This window comes from Pelodiscus sinensis, chromosome 24 (assembly GCF_049634645.1).
Source record: "Pelodiscus sinensis isolate JC-2024 chromosome 24, ASM4963464v1, whole genome shotgun sequence".
Classification (NCBI taxonomy): domain Eukaryota; kingdom Metazoa; phylum Chordata; order Testudines; family Trionychidae; genus Pelodiscus; species Pelodiscus sinensis.
In genome coordinates this window covers 16,094,844-16,115,669 of record NC_134734.1, presented here as the reverse complement: position 1 = coordinate 16,115,669, position 20,826 = coordinate 16,094,844, and the positions used below count along the sequence as shown (strand labels likewise).

Here is a 20,826-nt window from a genome sequence, read left to right as displayed (position 1 = left end):
TCCTCCCACGACAGCCCGTTTTCTGTGACAAAAGAGCCATCGGCCCCCTCCCACACTGCTCCTGCACCCAGGATCCAGAGGAATCTGGGGGGGGGGGAAGTGGGAGCAGAAAGAGCCCAGCAGTTCAGCGCAGCTCTGCTCCCCCACCCCTCCCATGAGCAATGAGTCACTCCTCATCCCTGCCCCACAGTGTCTGGTGGAAGAGCAGGGGTAGAGGAGGGGGGAGGGGAAGGTGGGGAGCGCTGAGGGAATCAGTCAGACCATTGAGGTGCTCGGTGCCATCAGGGTCAGAATGCTCCACTTGGTGCATGGGGGGGAAGCCGGCGCAATGACCTGTCACTTATCGGGCAGGGGGAGCCAGTCAAAGCTCGGGCACAGGCCTGTCCATTTTTAAAGCCAATGTCTCTTGGCTTGGGACCGAGCTCATGGGGTTTGGGGCTGACTCACAATTTCTGACCATGCCAGGGGCCTGCCCGCATGGCTAACGAGCAGAGATTCTAGGGCCACGATCGGTCTGCTTTTCTCCCAGCATCCTCCTCTTTCAGAGAGCTTGGGCCAGGACCAGATGCTCCCTTTTCCAGGTGGAGAAACTGAGGCACGGAACCGGGCGGGGACCTGCTCACAGTCGCACAGTGGCAGAAACAGCACAGAACCCAGGAGTCCTGGCTCCCAGCCCCCTGTGCTAATCAGTAGGGGTGCGTCTGCCCCAGAGCCCTACTTCGGCTGAACCAATTCCAGGTGACCCCATGACACTGCCTCCTGTCTGGGGTGGCCGGGCTGCTCACACGCCCCCTGCTGCTGCCCCACGGCGAGATGCAGCGAGTTACAGACTGCAGTGCAACGTGTCCAACTTCTAGGCGAACGCGCCGGGCTCTTGGCCGGTCCCGAAGATTCCCAGGGCACTAGGACAGAATCCTGCCCTGCTTCTGGGAACATCCTTCCTGGAACTCTCACACTCATCATTAGCAACAACCCTACTGTCTGCACAGCCCATATCTGCTGGGCCCGGCCCCTTCCCTCCCCCAACGGAGCACTAGCCTTCGCAAAGGAAACGGAGGCCCCACGGGTAGCGATCAGGGTGACCCACGCCAGGAAATGGGTTACAGGAGGGTGCCATCCATCACAGCCGACTCACGACAAGGGAATTTGGGAGCAAACGAGCCATTTTAACAGGGTTTTATAAAAACAGACGTTACTGATCAAGACCCAAATCGCCAGCCAACCAGCCAAGAGCCCAGCTCCCGCCCCTCAGTCCTCCAGGCCGCGGAAAGCGTTCTGCATTTCCTCATTCAGCTGCGCGTAATCCGCCTTAATCTTCGCTTCCCCGTCCTTCCCCGGGTCCTTGGAAAGGAGAGACGAGTGAGCGAGCGTCAGTTGTTAGAAAGCCCCCTTGCCTCAGACCAGAGGGGAAGGCCAGGGAAGGCGCAAAGGGTGCAGCACCTGAGTCTCTGTTTACTATCAGCCTTTCAGATTATGTGTGTTACCGTAGCAGTGCAGGGGCCTCTGAAGAGCAGGATCCTGTTGGGCTAGTACAAATTTAGGGACAACTTTTGCCAAACTGGTCTCTGATTTAGGGAGCCTAACATGCCGGGGTGGCAGGTTCGGGGAACTTTTGGTGGGGCCCAGAATGGGTCCAAGTCCTGCCCCCTCTTCTTTGTATGGGGTGGAGGGACAAAGGGTTTATGGTGGAGGAGGCATCTCGGGGCTGGGGCAGTGGATTGTGGTGTGGGCTCTGGGTGAGGATGAGGGACTGGGGAGTGGGAGTGGCTCCAGGCTAGGGTGGGGGTGAATGGTTGGGGCTGGGGCCATAACAAAAGGGTGGGGCCAAAGGGAATCCCTTCCCATATGGGAGCATGGCTAAGGTCCCAGATGGCATCTCTGTCCTGCATGTGACGGTCTGGTCACAAGGCAGTGGGCTGAGTGATGCCAGCAAGTCTGCAGGGGAGCGAGAGGGCGGTTCCTCGAGATGCTTGGTAGGAAGTAATCTGGTGTCACAGAAGGGCCTCTCAATGCTCCAATGGCAAGGGGACAGCTAGCTAGAGAAACTGCAGGCGGAAGGAAGGAGTTGCATGGAAGTGTGGGTGGGTGGAAGAGTAGGATGGATGGATGGTCAGTGGCTGGATGGATGGTGGAAGGATGGATGGATAATCGGTGGAGAGATGGATGATAGTGGCTAGATGGACAATGGGTGGCTAGATGGATGGAGGGTGGGCAGATGGATGGATAGATGAAGTGTAGGTGGATTGATGGATAATCACTGGAGGGATGGATGGATGATATAGTAGCTAGATGGATAATGGGTGGCTAGATGGATGGAGGGTGGGCAGGTGGGTAGATGAAGAGATGGTAGGCGGGTTGGTGGCTAGATGGATGGAGGGTTGGTGGGTGGATGGATGGGGTGGGTGGGTGGACAGAGGGATGGAGGGTAGGGGGGTGGGTAAGTGGCTAGATAGATAGAGAGTGAGCGGGTGGATGGATGGAGGTGGACGGCTGGACAAATGGATTTGAAAGCCATGCCGCACCTGCCATTCTGGAGCAGTTTAATTAGCTAATACATGTCAGCCCCAGGGCCGACTGCCCCTGCCATAACATACACTAGCGCAGAGCTACAGCTGTGCGGCCTCTCACCTTGAACTTCATGGAGCTCAGCTTGTACATGATGTCCCCAAGGTTCTCGCGGATCACGGCCCAGGTGATCCTGTTCTCGGAGTGGGCCGTGGTCTCCACTGCGTGCTGGGCCAGGTCGTGGAAGGCGATCATGTTCTGCAGCATCCCCACCGTCTTGTAGAAGGGACAGAACCTGCCGCGACAGAGACAGAGACAGCCCTGGGGTGTCAGGGAGTCTCTGGGGCAGCCCCTATGGACACAACACTGGAGCTGCTCCCTGGAGTCCCCTACAGCAAGGCCCTCCTGGAGCAGCAGCAGCTCGGGGCAGGAATGGGAGGGGGCGGGGGTCCAACAACAACAGAGTGTGCTCGGAGTGGGGAGGGAGCTAGAGAGGAGCTAGATCCCCATGTGCCCTGAGCGTCCAAAATTCCCTCTGCCAGGCTGGGCTCCAAGGCTACCATCACTGGGCCATACTCAGCACCAGTTCTTCCTACCAGGCAGAGCCCTCCCTGATCAACGTCAGCCCACCACCGCCCCTTTCATCGCCCCAGTGGCCTTTGGCCCCAATCCCTGCTTTGCCCTCACTCCTGTTTCCCATGCCAGAGGAGATCCACCCAGTGGAAGCCAGCAGGGAATTGTCTCCCCTATGCTAAACCCGGCTGACTTTGGGGTGCGGCCCATCAACGCCCAGCAGTCATTTAGGACAGGAAGAGAAGAATGCCTTCTTCAGCCAGAACCGCTGAGCCACTGGGGTAGGGAGAAGAGAGCGAACTCTGGACATAACCAATGCCCAGGTGTGGCTGTGACTGCTGGAGGGAATGGCGGGACAGAGAGATGAGGTGGAGGGATGGAGAGCAATTTGGGTGTATGGGGATGGATAGAGCATGATAGGGATGTATGGGCATGGATGGAGAGCGGCCGGGGCTGGGGCTGAGGGGCTGGCTGGGGTCCATGGCTGTAGGGCAAACAGAGCTGGGATTGTGGGGCCCTCAGGGGGCCATGGCTGTGGGTCCAGGGCTGTGGGGCAGGCGGGGTCCAGGGCTGTGGGGCAGGCCGGGGCTGTGGCTATGGGGCAGGCCGGGGGCCGTGGCTGTGGGGCAGGCTGGGGGCCATGGGCTGTGGGGCAGGCCGGGGCTGTGGCTGTGGGGCAGGCCGGGGGCCATGGGCTGTGGGTCCAGGGCTGTGGGGCAGGCCGGGGCTGTGGCTATGGGGCAGGCCGGGGGCCATGGGCTGTGGGTCCAGGGCTGTGGGGCAGGCCGGGGCTGGGGCAGCTGGCACCTGTCATAGGAGGAGTAGCCATTCTGCTGCAAGAAGTCGTCCTTGATGAGCTTGGCCACTTCCAGCGTGATCTTGTCAGACTCAGCCAGGGAGGCCTGTGGGAGAAGGGAGGGGGTCGGTTAGCCCTTCTCTCCACCTCCACCCCTCCCTCCTTCCTTCCCCTCCCCATCCCCCCCATCCCCACCTCCTCACCTTGCCCACGAGCTGCACGATCTCGGCCAGGTCCTCCTCCTCCTGCAGGATCTCCTTAGCCTTGGTGCGCAGGGCGGTGAACTCGGGGTGATGGCGCTCGTAGTGCTCGTCCAGCGCCCTCATGTACTTGCTGTAGCTGATGAGCCAGTTCACCGAGGGGAAGTGCTTCCGCTGGGCCAGCTTCTTGTCCAGCCCCCAGAAGACCTGGGCAGGGCGGGAGAGACACGCTGGTTAGTGAGAACAGGGTCAGGACTGGGGGAGGGGGTGATTCCCAAGGGCGGTCAAAGGCCCCAGGGAGACTCACCTGGACGATCCCCAGGGTCGCAGAGGTCACAGGGTCGGAGAAGTCCCCTCCCGGGGGAGACACACTGGGGTAACACAGAGAGGAACTTAGTCAGAGCAACCTGCCTCTCTGTCCGCTAGTCCACAGCTGGATCCTGCTGGGGCTGAGCTTCCTACCCCCCACCCAGTGGGGCTAAGGTACCACAGCAATGAACGTGGGGCAGACACTGTGTGGATGGAGGGATGGATGCTAGGGTGGATGGGTGCAGGGATAGGTAAATGGATAGCTGAACAGATGGATGGATAGGTGTATGTGTAGCCCTTACAGATGGACGGAGGTAAGGATGGGTGGATAGATGCTGGAGTGAGCAGATGCAGGATAGATGGCTGGATGGATGTGGGTGTGTGTGAATGGGGGGGATCATAGAATCCTGGGGTTGGAAGAGACCTCAGGAGTCATCGAGTCCAGCCCCCTGCCCAAAGCAGGACCAATCCCAACTAAATCATCCCAGCCAGGGCTTCATCAAGCCAGGACTTAAAAACCTCTAGGGATGGAGATTCCACCCCCTCCCTAGGGAACCCATCCCAGTGCTTCCCCACCCTCCTAGGGAAATAGTTTTTCCTAATATCCAACCTAGACCTCCCCCACTGTAACTTGAGACCATTGCTCCTTGTTCTGCCATCCATCACTACTGAGAACAGCCTCTCTCCAGCCTCTTTGGAACCTCCTCTCAGGTAGTTGAAGGCTGCTCTCAAATCCCCCCTCACTCTTCTCTTCTGCAGACTAAATAATCCCAAACCCCTCAGCCTCTCCTCATAGGAAATGTGCTCTAGCCTCCTAATTATTTTGGTTGCCCTCTGCTGGACCCTCTCCAATGTGTCCACATCCTTTCTATAGTGGGGGGCCCAGAACTGGACACAATACTCCAGATGTGGCCTCACCAGTGCCGAATAAAGGGGAATAATCACTTCTCTGGATCAGCTGGCAATGCTCCTCCTAATGCACCCTAATGTGTCATTAGGGCACACTGGATGGATGGATGGATGGATGGATGGATGGATGGATGGATGCAAGAAAGGGTAGGGAAATGGATGGACAGGTGGATGAATGGATGCAGAGATGGGTAGATAGATTCTGGTGGAGGTGGGTGCAGGGATAGATAAATGGATAGACAGGTGGATGGATGGATGGATGGATGGATGGATGTAGAGATAGGTGGCAAAATACAGAAGTGGCTGGATAGAGCGTTGGGGGTCAGGGAGGGGATGTCGGGAACTTGGAGGTTGTGGAGGTATCAGGGTGCATCAGGGTGTCAGGGGCCTTTCCCCATGTTGACTTCGACTCCCCCACCTCATCAGTGTCACGACATCACAGCCGGGTGGCCAGACACTCAGGGAAGGGAGGAAGGACTCACGCGCCGACGATGCTGACGCTCCCCTCCCGCTCCGGGGTGCCCAGGCACTTCACCCGTCCCGCCCTCTCATAGAAGGAGGCCAGGCGGGCGCCGAGGTAGGCAGGGTACCCGCTGTCTGGAAAGCAAAGCCACAGGGTAACTGGGGATGCCTGAAGCAGGGCGGGTCTCAGCTGCAGCAGGGGGAACCTTCTGGACCAGGCTGGGTCAGAGGGGTAGGAGATTGGAGATCACAAGCTAATGGGGGGCTGGCAACGTGGCTGGAGTCCCTCTCATAGGGGAAGCAGAGGGGGCTCTGTCTCAGGACCGCCTAGCTCCTTGCAGTGCATTTAGTCCCCTACCTCGCTGATCCCCACATTGGGGCTGGGAACCCCTCTGCCCATCATGGCCTAAGCCCTCTCGGACAGGACCCCTGGGGGTGCCCTGGGGACAGGACAACACTAATCTGGAGATGCCCCTGGGGATGGTACCAACTGGGCCAGCAAGAGGGGGGTGACCATGGAAAAGGAAGAGAAACAATCAGGGGCTGCTTGGGATGTCCCTGGGGATGACACCAATCGGGGCAGCAAGAGGGGGGTGGCCATAGAAAAGGGACAGAACCAATCGGGGCTGGATAGGGGGATGGGACTGCACCAATCGAGGCAGAGGGGTGCAGAGGGAAGACATGTCAGAACACCCAGCAATGGAGCAGGCCCTATCCCCAGCGCTGGGAACCAGCTGCCACAGGGAGCATGGCTGGATCTGGGGGAATGCGCACTTGCTGGGCCCCATTTTGCTTTCCCAGAGGGGTTCAGAATTGAGGTTAATCATGCCCCGCCCCCAATGGACCCCCAGCGGCCCTCCATGCAGGGCCCTGGCCGCACAGCAGGCAGAGCATCACCTGCAGGCATCTCCGCCAGCCGGCCGGAGATCTCGCGCAGCGCCTCGGCCCAGCGGGAGGTGGAGTCGGCCATCATGCTGACGTGGTAGCCCATGTCGCGGAAATACTCAGAAAGCGTGATCCCTATGGGATGCCGGCATCAGCAACACAAATCCCACAGATCCCTGCCAGAGCCCCACAGCTCTGCCAGTGCCCCTCACTCCCGACCCACAGCCCCCTGCTGTCCAACCCTGCTCCCTCCCAGCTCTGCCAGTGCCCCTCAGTCCCGACCCACAGCCCCCTGCTGTCCAACCCTGCTCCCTCCCAGCTCTGCCAGTGCCCCTCATTCCCGACCCGTAGCCCCTGCTACCCCAGCCCTGGCAGACTGTGAGTCGGACTGAATTCTGTGATGCTTTGTCCCACAAAGCTGGGGCCTGGGAGGCTGAACCTTTCCCCCGCTTTCCATGCATCAGGGAGTCCCTCCTGCGGGCACCATGTTGGGGGATACATGACAGATAGCAAGGGCACAGGTGCTCACCTGTGTAGATGGAGGCCTCCCGAGCAGCCACGGGCATGTTGGACGTGTTGGCCACCAGGGCGGTGCGCTTCATGATGGTCTCTGTCTTCCCGTCCACCTCCATGGTGAGCTGGGGGCAAAGTGCAGCAGAGTCAGTGCTCGGGACAGGCCCCAAAGGTCTCCCAACCAGCACTAGCCCTGTACACGCCCACTGAACCAGCCAGGAGTCCCCCTTTGGGACTGGCCAGCCCACCACTTCTGGCCCAGCCAGGAGGGTCCCAGCATGGCTTGTGCCCACCCGGCCAGGGGGTATAGGAACATAGGCCTGCCTGCCATACATAATTAAACATGGACAGACCCATCTCTTAGGAGATAGGAGCAGGGAAGGAAAATGCTTAGCAGGCTGGAAACAGCATGTTTGTGCTAACAGTCAGGGTGCAGAGAAGACAAGACGTCTGAGCTAGTTAAGACAAGAGGGAGAACACCTGAGGAACCATTTATTACCGAAAAGATAACAATGGACAAGACAAGTGTCAGATGGAGAGGAGAGTGACGTGGAGGTCAAGCTTGGACAGAGGCTGCAGCACAGGGATTGGCTCCCACACAGTGAGCAAGCCAGGCCCCAAAAGTTCAGTAAAGGCTCCAGACTGGAGAGGTCTGGTGTGTCTGTGACTCTGGCTGTGTGGGGCGCCCTTCCCTGGGATTAGCCCGAGTGACGAGACTGCAGCCAGACTGAAGTCCTGGAGATCCAAGTGGAAGAGGTCTCAGGAGGCCCCAAGAGAGGGTTCCAGCTGGGACCAGTCCAACACTACCCCTACCGGACTGGCTAGGAGTCCCAGTGAGGAGCAGCTCCGACATGCCCAAGGGGAGCTGCAGATGTTGGTGGCAGAAGGCACATGGCTCCTGAGCCCAGGTTTGACTGGAGAAACGCAGACAACACAGGATCCCAGCAAGCCCACAGCACCCCCAGCTCATGAGCTGCCCCCAGTACAAGGGAGTTTCCCCCTCACACCCTCCACCATGGTCCAGGGCTCCCACCTCTCCATGGCCCAGGGCTCCCTCCTCCCCCCATCATCCATGGATCACACCCCCTCATCAATGAGATGCCTCCCATGGCCCGTGGCTCCCACCCCCAGCTGGGTGTGCCCCCCCCCCCCCCCCCCGCGGGCTCCCACTCTCGCTCACCTCGGGGAAATCCCGCAGCACCTCCGACATCTCGTTGCCGCGCTCGCCACACCCCACGTAGATGATGACGTCGCTGTTGGAGTACTTGGACAGCGACTGGGAAATCACCGTCTTGCCGCAGCCAAAGGCCCCCGGGATGGCTGTGGTCCCGCCCTGGACACACCTGTGGAGCAAGGGCGCCCTGAGCCAACAGCACGGGAAGCAGCCTGGGGCACCGTCCCCCTCCCCTTCCACGGCTCCCCTGTTCCCACCATTCCCTGGGTCACTCAGAGCAGCCACACGGTGGCAGGGTGTGTGACAGGGCACCCCCTGCTGGCCGGTGACTTAACCTCTACCCCTCACTCCTGCAGCCCACACGGCCAGGGCTGGCCCTACCGTGAGGTGAACTGAGGCAGTCGCCTCAGGTGCCAGACTGGGGGAGGGGAGTGCCACTAGGACCCAGAGTGTAGAAAATTGTGTCTGCTGCTGGTGCAGAGGTATTCTCTCTGCTCTAGATGCAGAGATGGTGGAGTGCTGTGCTGGAGGAAGGAGGGCACAAGAGACCTTTCCAAGTTTTGGCCCAAGCGAGGGGGCATGGGGGCGTCCTTTGAGCTCCCCGCCTCAGGTGCCAAAATGTTGTGGGCCGGCCCTGCACACAGCACAGGCTTGTTGTGCTCTGGGTGCTTGTAGACTGGGGCTCAGTCCCTGCTGACAGCCACTTGTGGATCCCAGCTGCTACACCAACAGGGGGGAGGGCAAGATGGGGCAGCAAATATACTAAGCACCAAAGGGAGCAGGGAGCTATAGATGCCAGAGTAAAGCTCCTAGCAACCAGCCTTCCATCACTACCCTGGAGAGAGTGACACTGGTTGGGGGGCCTGTCAGGGATAAAGCCGCCTGCTCGCCCCCAGGGGGTCTCCAGCTGCAGCAGTGTCACCAGCACTGGGGCAAAGCGTGTGTGAAATGCTCCGTGTTTTGCGCTGTGTAAAGGCCAAGAGCGGGGGCAGGAGGAATTGCGGGGGGGGGGGGGGCACAGGGCTGAAAGCAGGAGCAATGAGGGGGAGAGAAGGAAGAGGCAGGCTTGCCACGCCAGCAGTGCCGGCAAGAGGAGACATTGGCATCCCTCCAAAAGACTCAACCGCGGCTGGAAAGTGATCAGTATTCCCTCGGACTTCCCATGGCACAGGGAGGGGGGAGCTGCCGGCCCAGGAGCCGGAGCTGAGGCATCAGAGAAAACCAAAGCTGCGTAAATACATCGCACACTTGGATCTATGACTGAGGGTCCAACGCCCCAGTTGACTGAGGCAGGGCTGGGAGTTCCCCTCATAGCCAGCCCTCCTACCCCACTCCCCACAGCACCCCCTGCTGGGAGAGGCAGGGGCTGGGAGTAGCCAGGAGCTCCCCACCCCGGCCAGTCCTCCTGCCCCACTCCCCCACCACGCACCCTGCTGGGAGAGGGCAGGGGTTGGGAGTAGCCAGGAGCTCCCCCCACAGCCAGTCCTCCTGCCCCACTCTGCACAGCGCCCCCTGTTGGGAGAGGCAGGAGCTGGGAGTAGCTCCTTTCATGGCCAATGTTCTTGCCCCATTCCCCACAGCATCCCCTGCTGTTGGACACTGTAAGACACCCACTTCTCACTGCTCTCCCTTGTCTTTGCCTCCGGCGCCAGGGGACATGGAGGGAAAGCCACAGTCTCACCATCTCCCTGGGGTCTTCCCCTCCACCACCCTGAGCATCGTGTGAGCTCCCCAGCACTGTCCCTCCCGCCAGCAGCAGGCTGAGCGTGGGGCAAGGGGCGTCTCTTACGGAAACAGGGCATCCAGGACCCTCTGGCCGGTCAGCAGCGGGTAGTTGGCAGGGAGTTTCTCCATCACAGGCCGGATCTGCCGCACAGGCCACACCTGCACCATGGTGAGCTGCTCTGCCACACCCTCGAAGTCCAGCTCCAGCACCACATCCTGGGGGCAGGGCAGACATGGCTGAGCAGGGCCCGGAGCCAGCCACCCCGAGGAGGGGGAAAGCCAACCCTGGGCTGAGTCTCAGCTACATCATCCCTGCACTGGGCGGGAAGGGGCTTAGGGGCTTTAATTATCTTTGTGCTCCCCATATTCTGGGCCCTCCCCAGCCCCTGATGTCTCAGTGTGCCCACTCTGGGCCTCGGTTTCCCCATCTCTAAACCTGCAGAGGTGAGGGATATTAGACTCTCCAGTGTAAGAGAACTGCTTGTCCCAGGGCTACAACTGATTGCAGGGAGGAGCCAGTTCCTGGGAGAGGAATATGAAGGGCTCATTAAATAAAGGGGATTGTGGCTTATTAATAAGCAAACAGGAAGTGATCATCTGATGGCAACGTTTGAGACACAGGAAGAGCAACTCAGTTGCTGGACTAACCAAAAAACATTTTTTTCTAAAAATAAAATCAAAATGCAACAGGCTTAAGATGAGCCCGAGCCAGACTCCTAGGTCCAAATCCGCCCGACATGGACTCAGAGCCAAACTGCACTGCTCAGACCAACTGGATTAGACCTGCATGCCCAGCTTCGAATGCTTCTTGTGGTATAAACAGCAGGAAACAGGCATTGCTCTAGACCAATCACTGTCTTTGAGCCCAACTGAGTGCTTCCCACACAACCCACCCCCGGTAGTCACATTACCGAGACATCATAGTGCCCTGGAGGGGCAATATAGGTCACAGTGCCATGGCTCCGGGGCGGCACCATGATCTTGTGCTTGATGAGGGAGTTCTCGGTCACCAGGCCATAGATGTCCCCACCAGTCACATGGCTCCCGACCTGAAAAGGGGGAAGAGAAGCGTGAGATACAGGACCACATCTCATGGAAGGCTGCAGGGCTAAGGCAGCCCGGTCACCACAGAATTATAGAATAGAATCATAGGACTAGAAGGGACCTCCAGAGGTCATTAAGTCCAGTCCCCTGCCCTCTTGGCAGGACCAAGCACTGTCTGGATCATCCCTGACAGGTGTCTGTCTAACCTGCTCTTAAATATCTCCAATGATGGAGAGTCCACAACTTCCCTAGGCAATTTATTCCAGTGTTTAACCACCCCAACAGTTACGGAACTTTTTCCTAATATCCAGCCTAAACCTCCCCTGCTGCAATTTAAGCCCATTGCTTCTTGTCCTGTTATCAGAGACCAAGGAGAACAATTTTTCTCCCTCTTCCTTGTAACACCCTTTTAGATACTTGAAAGCTGCTCTCATGTCCCCGCTCAGTCCTCTCTTTTCCAAACTAAACAAACCCAGTTCTTTCTGTCTTCCCTCATAGGTCATGTTTTCTAGACCTTTCATCGTTTTTGTTGTTCTTTTCTGGACCCTCTCCAATTTCTCCACATTTTTTACTGAAACATGGCATCCACAACTAGACATAATATCCCATTTGGGGATAATCAATGCAGAGCAGAATTACATCTCGAATCTTGCTTACAACACTCCTGCTATAACACATCCCACAATGACGTTTGGGGGGGTTTTTCCCTGTAGGATTACACTGATGATTCATCCTTAGCTTGTGATCCACAGCTCCCTTTCTGCAGTTCTCCTTCCTTCTATTTTATGTGTGTGCAAATGATTGGAGTACAGATTGAACCTCTCTAGTCCAGCACCTTCAGGATTTGACCGGTGCCGAACCAGAGAATTTGACCAGGTGTTTAAGTCCCGTCTTGACAAAGCCCTGGCCGGGTTGATTTAGATGGGATTGGTCCTGCCTAGAGCAGGGGGCTGGACTTGATGACTTTCTGAGGTCTCTTCCAGTTCTATGATTAAAAGAAAAAAAAGACCATGGGAGGTCAATATCGTCTTACAGCATTATCAACACTTTCCCTGCTTACTGGGATGTTAGAAGACATTTGGGGTAAATTAGAGCTAAATAACAGCACAGAACATTGAGACTTAGGTCTGGTGTGTCTGTAAACAAATATTATGGGACTGGAGGAAACTTGGCCACACCCATGATAAGTGGACATCCGGCTAACTAAAATCATGCTGGGCCATGGATTTTCCCAAACCTGAGACTGTCAGACTACAGAGGGTCAACCTATATTTTGCATTTGCCCTTATTGAATTTCAACCTATTTACTTCATATCATTTCTCCAGTTTGTCCACATCATTTTTAATTTTAACCCTGTCCTCCAAAGCACTTGGAAGCATTCCTATCTTGGCATAATCCATACACTTTATAAGTGTACTCTCTATGCCAACATCTAAATCATTGATGAAGATATTGAACAGAACCAGCCCAGAACTGATCCCTTTGGAACCTCACTCAATATGCCCTTCCAGTTTGACTGTGAACCATTGCTACCTACTCTCTGGAAACAGTTATGCACCCTTTTTATAGTTAGTAACTCCATCTAGGAGTTTGTTTATGAGAAGATCTTGGGAGACAGAATCAAATGCCTTACTAAAGTCAAGATATACCACTTCTAACTCTTCCCCCTACCCACAAAGCTTGTCACCTCTAATCTTTTCCATTCATGTGTGGATTTTTTCCATCCATGTGCAGAATAAATTTTTATGTGCACAGAGGCATGTGCTATGGGCACTACTAGTAGAAACAAAACACCGCACTGTGGGCGCTCTGCTAATCAGCTGGACGGCATTTGAGTCTCTCCTGAGTGCACAACTTACAGGGAACACTGCTTATTACCCTGTAATTACCCAGGGAATGTTTGACATGCTTTGTTCATGTAGACATATGACTAGCAGGGGGTGCTCTGTGGCACTGACCCTCTCTGTTCTCCAAGGGCTGCCTGCCTCATATGGGGAACATTCCTCCCCAATCAGAAGTAGTTGGGGAGGAATGATCCACAGTTGTCTGGGCTCCTGGGTCCTTGCTTATCCTCAGGGATACACCTGCCCCGCATTCCCTTCCCCAGAGGAGGTCTCTGGTTGAGGTGTCCCCAATGTATCCCTGTTGTGATGACCTGAGAGATGGAAAGGAGCAGCAGGAACAGACAAATAGGTCCAGGAACAAAAGTTCTGGTTTCCTCATGTCCCTCGGGGCCAAGGAGTTTAGGAAATGCAGGGGCCAAATTTCAAGTTTTTCAGTTTGCACAAGGGGACGCTATCCGCAGCAGCACTAGGGGGTGCTGTGCACCTGGAGGTGCTAGCGTGAGGCTGCGACCCCAGGGCACATTCCTGGATAGCTGGTCCTCTTGCTCTACTGGGGCATTTCCGGGTATGCTGCATCTGCCGTCAGAGCTGGGCACAGCCCATGCCTGGTGATACAGTGACCCCTGCAGGTGGTGCCCTCCAGATGCCCAGGAACTGGCTCGGCGAAGGCAAAATTGCTGACAAAGTCTCCCCACGTCAGGTGCTGCCCCGTGCCGGGCCCCTACCCGGACGCTCTGGCTTGGAATGAAGTCCCACTTGATGTCCTTGGACAGCGCGGGGATGTTGATACCGCGGGGGATGTAGATGCTCTGGGTCAGCTCCGTGATGTCCTTCAGGGGGCGCTGGATACCGTCAAAGATGGAGCCCATGATGCCCGGGCCCAGCTCCACGGAGAGCGGCTTCCCCGTCCGCAGCACTGGGTCCCCCACGCAGACCCCCGCTGTCACCAGCGTTCAGGAACATGCACAGGGATGGGGGGGAGGGACTAGTTGGCTCGGTCCCTCCACAATGGATAAATAGAGGAGGCTGCAACTAGATGGGCATGGCCAGGTGATCAAAGGGCACAAGGTGCAGGCCTGGAAGGGGCACAGCCTGGGGGGTGTTTCAAGGGACACGGCCGCATAGGGGGGCAGGAGGCACACCCTGGCAGGGAGAATTTGGGGCGGGGGATGGCCTGGTTGGGTAGGGAAGAAGATGCAGCCTGGCCAGAGCAGTAGGAGGCACGGCCTGCCAGAGGGAGTTCAAGGGAAGTGGCCTGGCGAGGGTGTTTAGAGGACATGACCTAGGAGGGTTCAGGGGGTATAACCTGGTGGGGGGACAGGGAGAAAGGCTTTGTGGGAGGCTTCACAGGACATGACCCATAGGGAAATGGAGGGGCATGGCCTGGAGAGTGGTTCAGGGGAGTGTAGCCTGGCCAGGGATTTCAGGGGGTGTGACCTGGCAGGGGGTTCAGGGGACGTGGCCTGGTAGAAGTTCAGGGGTGTGGCCTGGCAGAGGTCATGGGGGCATGGTCAGGCAGGGGTCAGGGGCGTGGCTTTGTGGGGTTGGGGCGTGGCCTTGTGGGGTCAGGGGCGTGGCCTGGCAGAGGTCATGGGGGCATGGTCAGGCAGGAGTCAGGGGCGTGGCTTTGTGGGGTCAGGGGCGTGGCCTGGCAGAGGTCATGGGGGCATGGTCAGGCAGGGGTCGGGGCGTGGCCTTGCGGGATCAGGGGGTGTGGCCTGGCAGCAAGGATACAGGTCTCTTCATACACCTGGATGGTGGCCAGGTCTCCCTCGAGGCGGATGATCTCGCCCACTAGCTCTGTGTGCCCCACACGCACCAGCTCGTACATGGCGGCCCCGGCCATGCTGCTGGCAGTGACCACTGGCGGGAAGAGATGGGGGGTTAGACCCAGGGGATGGAACCCGGGCTGAGCTAGGGGAGGGGAGATGCCCTGAGCCAGGGGGCCCGCATGGCTCCTAGCACCCAGAGCTCACCTGCCCCCACACTTGTATCCCCTACCCTACCTCCTCTGCTCTCACCTGCTCCACCCCTTTCTCTCCCCCTGTATTCCCTTGCTCCCACCCTTGCCCCTGCTCTGTTCCTCTCCCTGATTCCTCCCTATCCACCTGCCACACCCCCTCCCCCAACTCTTCCATGTCCCTCCCGCCCACACTCCCTCCCCACGCCGCTGCATACGGTCTCTTCTGCTCCTACCCCATCTCAACTCCTTCTGTGACCTCTACCCCTTCCGCCCCACTCCTTCCCTGGCCCCCTGCTCATATCCCCTGCCCCTGCCCCAGGGGCAGGAAATCAAGGCCCTTTAAGTCATTGTTCTGATCACTCTTAAAAATCTCTTAGGATGTTTTCAATCATTTCTTTTGGGGGACTGGATGGGGGGGCGGGTCCATCTGGCCAGTGGGAAGGAACGTTGGGGCTGCTGCAGCTTCCGCCTGAAATGCAGGATGGACTGAGTTATCAATGCTGGGGGCTCAGGGCAGGGGAGGTGCTAATTGCCACAGCTGGAGGGGCATCTGACCTGAATGTTACCAACTACCACAGGCTAAAACCAAACTAGCAAGGCTCCTGATCCCTCCCAACCCTTAGAAGCCCTGGGTTCTATCCCCAGTTCTACCACTGGCCTGCCAGGTGACCTGTGTGGTCATGGCCTTGCCACATGTCTCAGTTTCCCCATGTGTACATTGGGGCTACAGCTACTGACCTCCTCTGTAAAGCCCTTGAAGATCTACTGATGAAGAACAGGGTATTATTAGCACTTGTCCAATGACACTACAGCTACGTCTAGACTGGCATGATTTTCCGGAAACGCTTTTAACGGAAAAATTTTCCGTTAAAAGCATTTTTGGAAAAGAGCGTCTAGATTGGCACGGACGCTTTTCCGCAAAAGCACTTTTTGCGGAAAAGCGTCCGTGCCAATCTAGACACGCTTTTCCGTAAAAAAGCCCCGATGGCCATTTTCGCGATTGGGGCTTTTTTGCGGAAAACAAATCTGAGCTGTCTACACTGGCCCTTTTGCGCAAAAGGGACTTTTGCCCGAACGGGAGCAGCCTAGTATTTCCGCAAAAAGCACTGATTTCTAACAGTAGGAAGTCAGTGCTTTTGCGGAAATTCAAGCAGCCAGTGTAGACAGCTGGCAAGTTTTTCCGGAAAAGCGGCTGATTTTCCAGAAAAACTGGCCAGTCTAGACACAGCCGGACTTGTGTACTTAAAATTAAGCCCAAGGATAAATGTCTATAGCAGCTGCAGCTGGATTTTTACTAACACTTTTCGGTGAGTGGCATCAAATCTCTATCGCTTCCAACCACAATTGCTTTTTCCAGGGCTGTGCATAGCGATGGGGACTCTCACCACAGAGCTACTGGGAGCCTTTTTAGATGCATAGGCTGTCGGCCGGAAGGCCGAGCTGGCTGTGACCGTAGCAGGGGCTGTGGGGCTATCCAGGGTGGGGGAATGTGTGCTGTTGTGGTCAAATTGTGACAAACTTCTTGGTCTGGAGGGGAAGTGGGGGGAGTGAATGATCCCTGTGAAACCTCACCAACTTCTGGGAAAGTATTTCAAGCAGGCCCGTATGCAGGAATTCTTTGGGGAGTGCTTTTTTGGTAAATGTGGACTGCAAGGGTGTGAACGCATCCCCCTATGGTCCAAGTAAGCATGCTCCGGCCAGCTGGGGGAAGGCTGGGGCTGATTTCCCACCCCTTTCCCTCAGGAGCGAGACCCAGCCCCACCTCCCAGTTTTGCTCCTGGGGGAGAGGGGGAAAATCAGCCCCAGCATTCCCTTGGCCGGCTGAAGTCTGGGGTGGGGGAGGCTCAAGCATTGCACGGCCCCAGTGCACTGCCCCAGCCTTCCCCCAGCTGGCCAGAGCATGGAGAAGGGAGGCTGGGGCAATGCACCAGAAGCAGCCCCATGGAGGACCATGGGGGAGGGGTGCTTTTGCCCTTTGCACGCACCCCTGCATACGGGCCTGTCAAGGAACAGGATGAAAATATCCCCCTTGGCAATGGACACTGGGGAGAAAGCCAAGCATCAGCCACTGGGAAGTAAATAGCTGGATGCAATTTTAAACCAGCCATTTAAATTCTGTGATATTAATAATAAATGCTTCCATTGTATCTTAAAAAGGGGAAAAAATCCAGATTTCTTTGCTCTGCCCTTGTTTTGTGGCCAGATGTGCTTCTTCCCCAGCGTGGCTAGGAAATGAGCTCTGGCCAGGCTTGGTGGCCGGCATCCCAGACCCTGGGGTAGATTGTCCTCAGATTGTCCCAGCAGGGCCCGGATTCCTAGCACCCAAAGTCTGCCTGCTCCTGGGAAGTGCACCACTCTCACCTACCTGGCCCGGAGACACCGTGGACAAACCCCAGCGTGCTCTCCTTCTCCTCATCCTCTAGCGTAGGCAGGCTGGAGAACTCCATGGCTCCCGCGCTGCAGGGAACCAGCTCCGGGGTTCAGCGGCGGCTGAGTTTCCAAAGAGAGAATTTAAACCAAACTAGGGGGTTGCTCTGCTGGTGCCCTGCAGACCCAGCTGGCTGCTCGCACTGCTCTACAGGGAATCGGTGCCTGTCAAGTTCTCTCTTGCTTGAGATTTAGGCCAGCCATGCCTCCCATCAAATGCCTCTTCCCCCCTCTACCCCCAAGACAGGGCTGCTGGTAGGCGCAGGGGTGTGTGACCTGGGCTTCCCCATGGAGCTCACAACTGAAACACGCCAAGTGCCAACACTCAGTGGGTCCCAGGGGTCTCTCTGGCATGGAGGAGGGGAGCCTGAATTGCCCCTTGAGTCCGTGGCCTGAGAGAAGTTCAGAAGAAAGGGCCTAGCTTTCTGCAGGCTCTGGATATGCCCGGGGCTGTCAGCAATGACCGTGGGCGTCAGCCAGCCAGGCTGGGAAACTCCATAGTAATCATGAAAATGTAGACTCTGTGCTGGGGAGGAGAGTGAGGCTTAGAGTGATGAAAAATGGGGCTTGGAACTGTGCTCTGGGGAAACAAACTCCCTGAGCAGGGGTGGGGAATCTCTCAGAGAGAGGATTTCCTGTGTCCTACTGCCAGAGTCTGGGTCACAGCAAGACTGGCCTGGACATGTTTGCTAGTCCTCTTTGTGCTAACTCACACTCCCCTCCTCCAAAAGCTGGGGGCAGAACCCAGGGGTCCTGAATCCCAGCCCACTGCTCCAACCACTAGACACCACTCCCCTCACAGATACAGAGATAGAAGCCTGGGGTCCTGATTCCCAGTCGACTACTCTTAAAGGGCTGGGTTGCAAGTGGTGTTGCAGATGAGAGAATTATTCCTACCTGCTCGTCTCAGGCGCTGTCTGTCCTCTGCCCCGTGGCTGGCAGGCTGTGAGCAGTCACCCGGGCTGTGCCCTGCCTTCACATAGGTTTACACAGCAGCAAGGCAGAGAGGACAGGGCCAGGGCTGGCTCCCTCCTGCTTTGAAACCAGTTCTCACCTGAGCAGGTTCCAGGGAGCTAGGAAGAGCTTGGAGGTCACTGGAAGGGGAGTCAGGAAACAGAGCGCTCAGAGCCAGCATCAAACAGCCAGCAGAGCTGTGTACAGTAAACATTCTCTGTAGGTGGCTCCATGTCCTGCTGCCCTCCCTTTCTGTCCCCATCCAGCGGCTCCCCACAGCCATTGACTAGCTGCCCCCATCGCCCTGTCTCCCACCCACCGTCCGTCCCTAAGCTCACCCCAGGCTGCACAGCTGAGCAGCCTCCCCGCAAGGTGCTCGCCCTGGGACTGTCCTACCCCAGTGTGGGTCATCCCCGCAGCCTCATTGCTTGTGCTATTGAGAGCAAGGCTGGGCCAACCCCTGGAGCCTGGACCAGGGGACTCAATCTTACATCAGACAAGGGGACAGGGTATAAGAACTCTAACCATTGCTCAGGCCCTTTGCAAAATCCTCCTCTACATGGGGATGCAGCTGCTTCTGGGGTGGAGTGCAACGGGGGGCACGCAGGATGCTGCACTGTTGATGGGAAGGGGCAATGGCAGCAAGGAGACCATGGCGAACTCTTCCTCCCCCAAAAAGAGTCTTTAATGTTCTGCCAGGGCACCTACTCTGACATGGTTTCAGCTCTGTTCATTTACAAGCCAGGGTGGTGCAGACCAGCGAAATGGGACAGTCAGGCAGTAAAGCACGTCATACACCTCAGAGCATAGAGCCTCACGAGCTCCCCGAGACGTGGGTTTGTTACACCCATTTTACAGTTGGGGAAACTAAGGCATGGGGCAAGAAAAAAAACCTGACGCAAAGTTAGGGAGCGAGAGGAAGCCAGAAGTCCTGATTCCTGCATCTTAACTACTGTACCCCACACCTCAAAGTTGAGAGCAGAACCCAGGAGTCCTAGCTCCTGGCATCCTGCTCTAACCACTAGCCCCCACAGTAGCCAAGAATTCCAGCTTTAATCACCCAGCCCTCACACACTATCACATGGATGGGAACTGAACTTGGATTCCTGACTCCCCACCTACTTACTTTAACCACCAGATCCCCCCTCAGGGGCTACTGGTGCTTGCAGAGGAGGGGTTGCAGGGAGGGCCAGACAGCGGGATATATGGGGGCACCCCATTAAGCAATTAACATTTTGGTGGGGACTTCCAGGGGCAGTGCACCTCCCAAGTGCTACCATGAATCACCTATGGCAGGTACCAGGCTGCTGCAATCTGCTACTCTAGCAGTTTTTGACACTGAGGGGTTCTTTTTGGCTGATCTGTCCCGACCTCTAACTTGGGGGAGCAAATTCTATGCATGGGGACATTCCCACTCTAATGTGCTACCTCCCATGGTTCTGTGTCCTCTACCTTTCCCCCTCTCCCTGTCCAGGGGCAGCAAGCGGTGGTGGATGGGGCCCTTCCCATGACCATTGTGAAATTTCTGCACACAACCAAAGACAGGTGGTTTGGCCATGTTGAAAAGCATTCGACAGAGTTCCACCGCAGGGCTATTGCATATAAAGCCCTGAAGGAAGACCTCACTTTTTCTTATTAGTCTCTTTCCATTGGACCGTAGGCCCCCGAGTTTCTACAGTAAACACCCAATTTATGCACACAAAACACTGGCGGTGTGGAAAGCGCTGTAAACAGTGTTACCTCACCCATCTTGTCTCGTCAACATCCTGGTACTAACGGAGTTGCAGGTACTCTACAGAGACAGCATTTGAAATATTTTTGAATTCCTGCCGCGAAACACTAGCCATTCCACAGACAGAGGTGGAAGTGAGTGGGTGCTCATGATCGCAGCTCCAGCAAGAGCTGGCTGAGCTGCGGCAAAAGCCAGCAAGGAGCTATTTTAAGAGCTGGCAGAGACCTGTAAGACAGTACCTGTAAGAAATGTTAAGTTACTTTCACCATTGCTCGCTTTGAACGGATGCTCTGGTTTCTCATACAGACTCCGGCTGCCCCGTTACTGGTAGGTGCATTGTTCAAGGTTTTCAACTCAACATTTGCACCCCTGTCCAAAACCATGTCCTCTGCGAGAACATCTGGGGAACTGTCTTCTGAGTCTCCTTCATGCCCCGGAGGAGGAAAAGAGGCCTTCTTTGGCCCCCACTTTGGAGCAGCTGCCCCATGTCCCCTAGTGCCCATCGCTCCTACAGACAGACCCCACAGGGCGCATGAGGCTCTGCTGACAGCTTCTTGGGGAGCTCAGCTCCGCCTGCCCTTGGTGCTGTTCTAGTCACCCCTGGCTGTTTTTCGGGGCATTTCCTTTGCCACCAACGAGCGGGACAGGAGAAACCCTAAAGCCCTCCCTTGAGAATCACTTGACAATTATTTCACCCGCCCCTGAAGTGTAAACCTCAGTTCCACAGCCCAGGGTGCAAGGGAGGCGGCGGTCCTGGGAGGTGGGGGCAGAGACCCCTGGAGATCCCAGCGGGTGAGAAAACCGCTCGGT

General features: G+C 56.8%; 2 protein-coding genes across 2 annotated transcripts in view; one reads left to right on the top strand and one right to left on the bottom strand.

The window, feature by feature from the left end:
* Positions 1 to 20,826, top strand: part of KLHDC9 (kelch domain containing 9) — a 32,774-nt gene that overhangs the window by 4,287 nt on the left and 7,661 nt on the right. The gene's annotated exons all lie outside the window — the stretch shown is intronic.
* On the bottom strand, positions 1,162 to 20,576 carry LOC102447139 (V-type proton ATPase catalytic subunit A-like). Its single transcript, XM_075906990.1, has 16 exons — positions 20,256 to 20,576; positions 18,228 to 18,424; positions 17,269 to 17,393; positions 14,675 to 14,803; positions 13,666 to 13,880; positions 10,963 to 11,100; positions 10,116 to 10,267; positions 8,333 to 8,495; positions 7,169 to 7,277; positions 6,652 to 6,774; positions 5,775 to 5,889; positions 4,382 to 4,445; positions 4,078 to 4,281; positions 3,886 to 3,980; positions 2,629 to 2,800; positions 1,162 to 1,341 (listed from the first exon to the last, which is right to left on the bottom strand). The coding sequence occupies exons 3-16, from the start codon at positions 17,348 to 17,350 to the stop codon at positions 1,249 to 1,251; spliced, it is 1,854 nt and encodes a 617-aa protein (XP_075763105.1). The 5' UTR covers positions 17,351 to 17,393; positions 18,228 to 18,424; positions 20,256 to 20,576; the 3' UTR covers positions 1,162 to 1,248.